Here is a 2666-nt window from a genome sequence, read left to right as displayed (position 1 = left end):
AAAATGCGAATCTGTTCAATTGATCGAACTTGTTCCATTCATACCTGAGTGATTGATTTCGCCCTGTGCTATGAATGTTCAATCGCATTATCCCTTTCCACAATTTCACCGCAAACCAACCATGAAAATCAATCATTGTATTGTTGTTCACCGGAATCCGATTCGGATGTTTCCCGATATCCACTCCACTTTCTTGCCGGTCACGCACCACTGACCGCTTATTACCCAGAAGCGCCAGCGCAGCGTACTGCTGGCTGGTGGCTGACTGATAAGTCTCGTTTTCTCCTTCCACACGGATCCTTCCCAGTAATCATAAATGGCCACATCACATTATTGGCACTTGCGGCGCGCGCCCAAGACCGACCATCATTCATTGCAATTATTATGCTACTTTGGCAGCGGTAGCCACCAATCCGTGACCACATGGCTAGAAACTCCACATGGAAATCAGAAGTGAAAATTTGAGAAACTGCGCTTGCGAAGCAAGTGCCTTCTAGCATCCCATCTGACCGGGATGTTATTGGACCGCATTTGGTCATCATCATCATAGGTAGAAAACCTGATTCGAAAGAAAGTGCGTCTGATTCCGACGGGAGCTAGTTTTTCCAGCTGCAGGTGAACTTGTTTTTCCCGCTTGCACTGGCTGTGCGCGGCGGAAGAAAACTTGATCCCTGCGGTTGCCATTGACTGGCTGCCACCACCGGACCACCGGTTTCAAGTGAGAGTGAAAGGCGGCGCTTTTCGGAAAATGGGTTGATCGTTGGAAATTAAAGAAACACAAGGGCAGGATTTCTATTTTTTCATTTCATCATTTTAGTTTATTCGGCTTTTTACAAATGGATCTTAAGAGACTTAATTAAATAAATAATCAGTTCTTCGAGTGGCATAAATTAAATTACAATTAAGTTTTAATAAATATGTTAGCAAGTTTTTAAAACTATTTTTAAAAAATGCTAAAAGGCTATTTTGTTTCAAAACAAGACGGGAAGGCGGACGGAGTCGTTTGGGGAGACTCCATTCGCATGGTTTGTTGTCCAATGGGGAGAGTTTCAGGAAAATGGGGGGAGACAGATCAAGGGAGGTAACGTAAAACAAACAAAAAATTTGGATTATCCTTTTTCGATCATCAGTCGGTTTCCTGAAATTTCGCGGTCATTCTGTTGGTGTGTGTTTGTGTGTTTGTTGGGTGTGGGGGCGTCTGTTGTGTTTCTGTCTGTGAGCTTCTTCACAAGCTTTGGCTGTTTCTGATTTGAGTGCTTCCGCTGAGTGTGAGACCTTGGTTGAGGTCTTCTCAGCTGAAGTGCTGGAGTGGCTTACTGGGCGTAGTGTCCGTAGCCGTTGTAGGCCATGCCTTGGGCAGCGCCGATACGGCCCCAGCCGCCACCATGTCCACCGGAGACGACGACCTCATGGGCCGATTCGTGGTGGCCACCACCGCTGGAGATCAGTTTCTTGATACCGATGATCGAGGCGAGTGCGAGAGCGAGCTTGGATACGATCAAAGCTTTACCGGCCAGCAAAGCTAGGGCACCGAAGGCTAGAGGAACCAGGGTGCTTCCGAGCAGCAGTGGGATCATGATCCAGTGTCCGTTCTTCTTGTCCTTGTCCTTGTTGCCGAATCCGCCTCCGATACCACCACCTCCGAATCCACCACCACCTCCAGCACGGACTTCCTCCATGGAGCGCTTGATCTCCTCGCTGGATGGGAACTTGACCTGGTTGGGGAGAAGAAAAGAGGAAATGGGTGTTTAAGACACGATGCGAATCTCCAAGGGGCTAATCAAATACTTACTTGCAGGGTGTGGGTTTGGAAGAAGGACAGAACCTTGTCGAAGAGCATCGAGTTCAGAGAGCGTTCCTTCTCATCCATGGAGCGGGGCAGTTCCATCTCGATCTGGGCTTCGCTCTTGACTGGGGTGCTGTCGATTGGCACCTCCTGATCGCGGACGAACTTGACTCCTTCGCTGATCTTGAAGTCCTTGAGCGATCGCGCCACACGATCCAGGATGGTGTACAGTTTCAGTTTCAGGCAGGTAGGCACATCGGAGTTGACACAGTCCTGGTATGTCTTGTACAGGTATTTGATTTCGCCGAGATACGACCCGGAGCGAGGTGTCTGCTGTTGTGGGTCATGGCTATCGTCAATCGTGTTTGAGTTGATCGATTGCGCTGCGGATGCACTGTGGGCCAAGGACACCGTCGCTAGGCAGCTTATCACCAGTAAACACTTAAACAACTTCATTGTGTTCTATTAGGGCTAGGACTCCTCACGGACTAAACTAAATCACTAAACTTGCTGATTTTTAAGTAAATCTGTTTTGCGGGGAAAACAGATCACAAAGTTGAACCGCTTCACGGAACTCCTCACTCTCTGCTTTGGATAGTTCTAGAACTGTAGACGAATGAAATCAAACTGTGCCTATCTCCGGCCTGATCCGGCCATATATACCACTTGCCAAGCCGGTTGAATTTTCAATTTTCCACCAACCCAGGCTCGGCTCGAGTTTTCCACACCCCTCCGATCATCCAGCCAGGCCCTGAACCAACCTGCCAGCATAAACTATGTGCACTAGAAAACCCGAGAGCTACATACATACATGAATCGAAACGCAGCGCTGCATAGGAGAAATGCACACACGCGAGACTCACGGGTGCATCTTCTGCTG

The 2666-nt window shown here is 48.5% G+C and overlaps 1 protein-coding gene across 1 annotated transcript; it reads right to left on the bottom strand.

Moving 5' to 3' along the window:
• Positions 1 to 789: 789 nt before the first annotated feature.
• Positions 790 to 2426, bottom strand: LOC109417098 (uncharacterized). The gene is made up of 2 exons (XM_019691224.3): positions 1793 to 2426; positions 790 to 1715 (listed from the first exon to the last, which is right to left on the bottom strand). The coding sequence occupies exons 1-2, from the start codon at positions 2240 to 2242 to the stop codon at positions 1314 to 1316; spliced, it is 852 nt and encodes a 283-aa protein (XP_019546769.1). The 5' UTR covers positions 2243 to 2426; the 3' UTR covers positions 790 to 1313.
• Between the last annotated feature and the right edge of the window lie 240 nt (positions 2427 to 2666).

The sequence above is a fragment of the Aedes albopictus genome, chromosome 1 (assembly GCF_035046485.1).
Source record: "Aedes albopictus strain Foshan chromosome 1, AalbF5, whole genome shotgun sequence".
NCBI lineage: Eukaryota > Metazoa > Arthropoda > Insecta > Diptera > Culicidae > Aedes > Aedes albopictus.
This window is presented reverse-complemented; position numbering and strand designations above follow the sequence as displayed.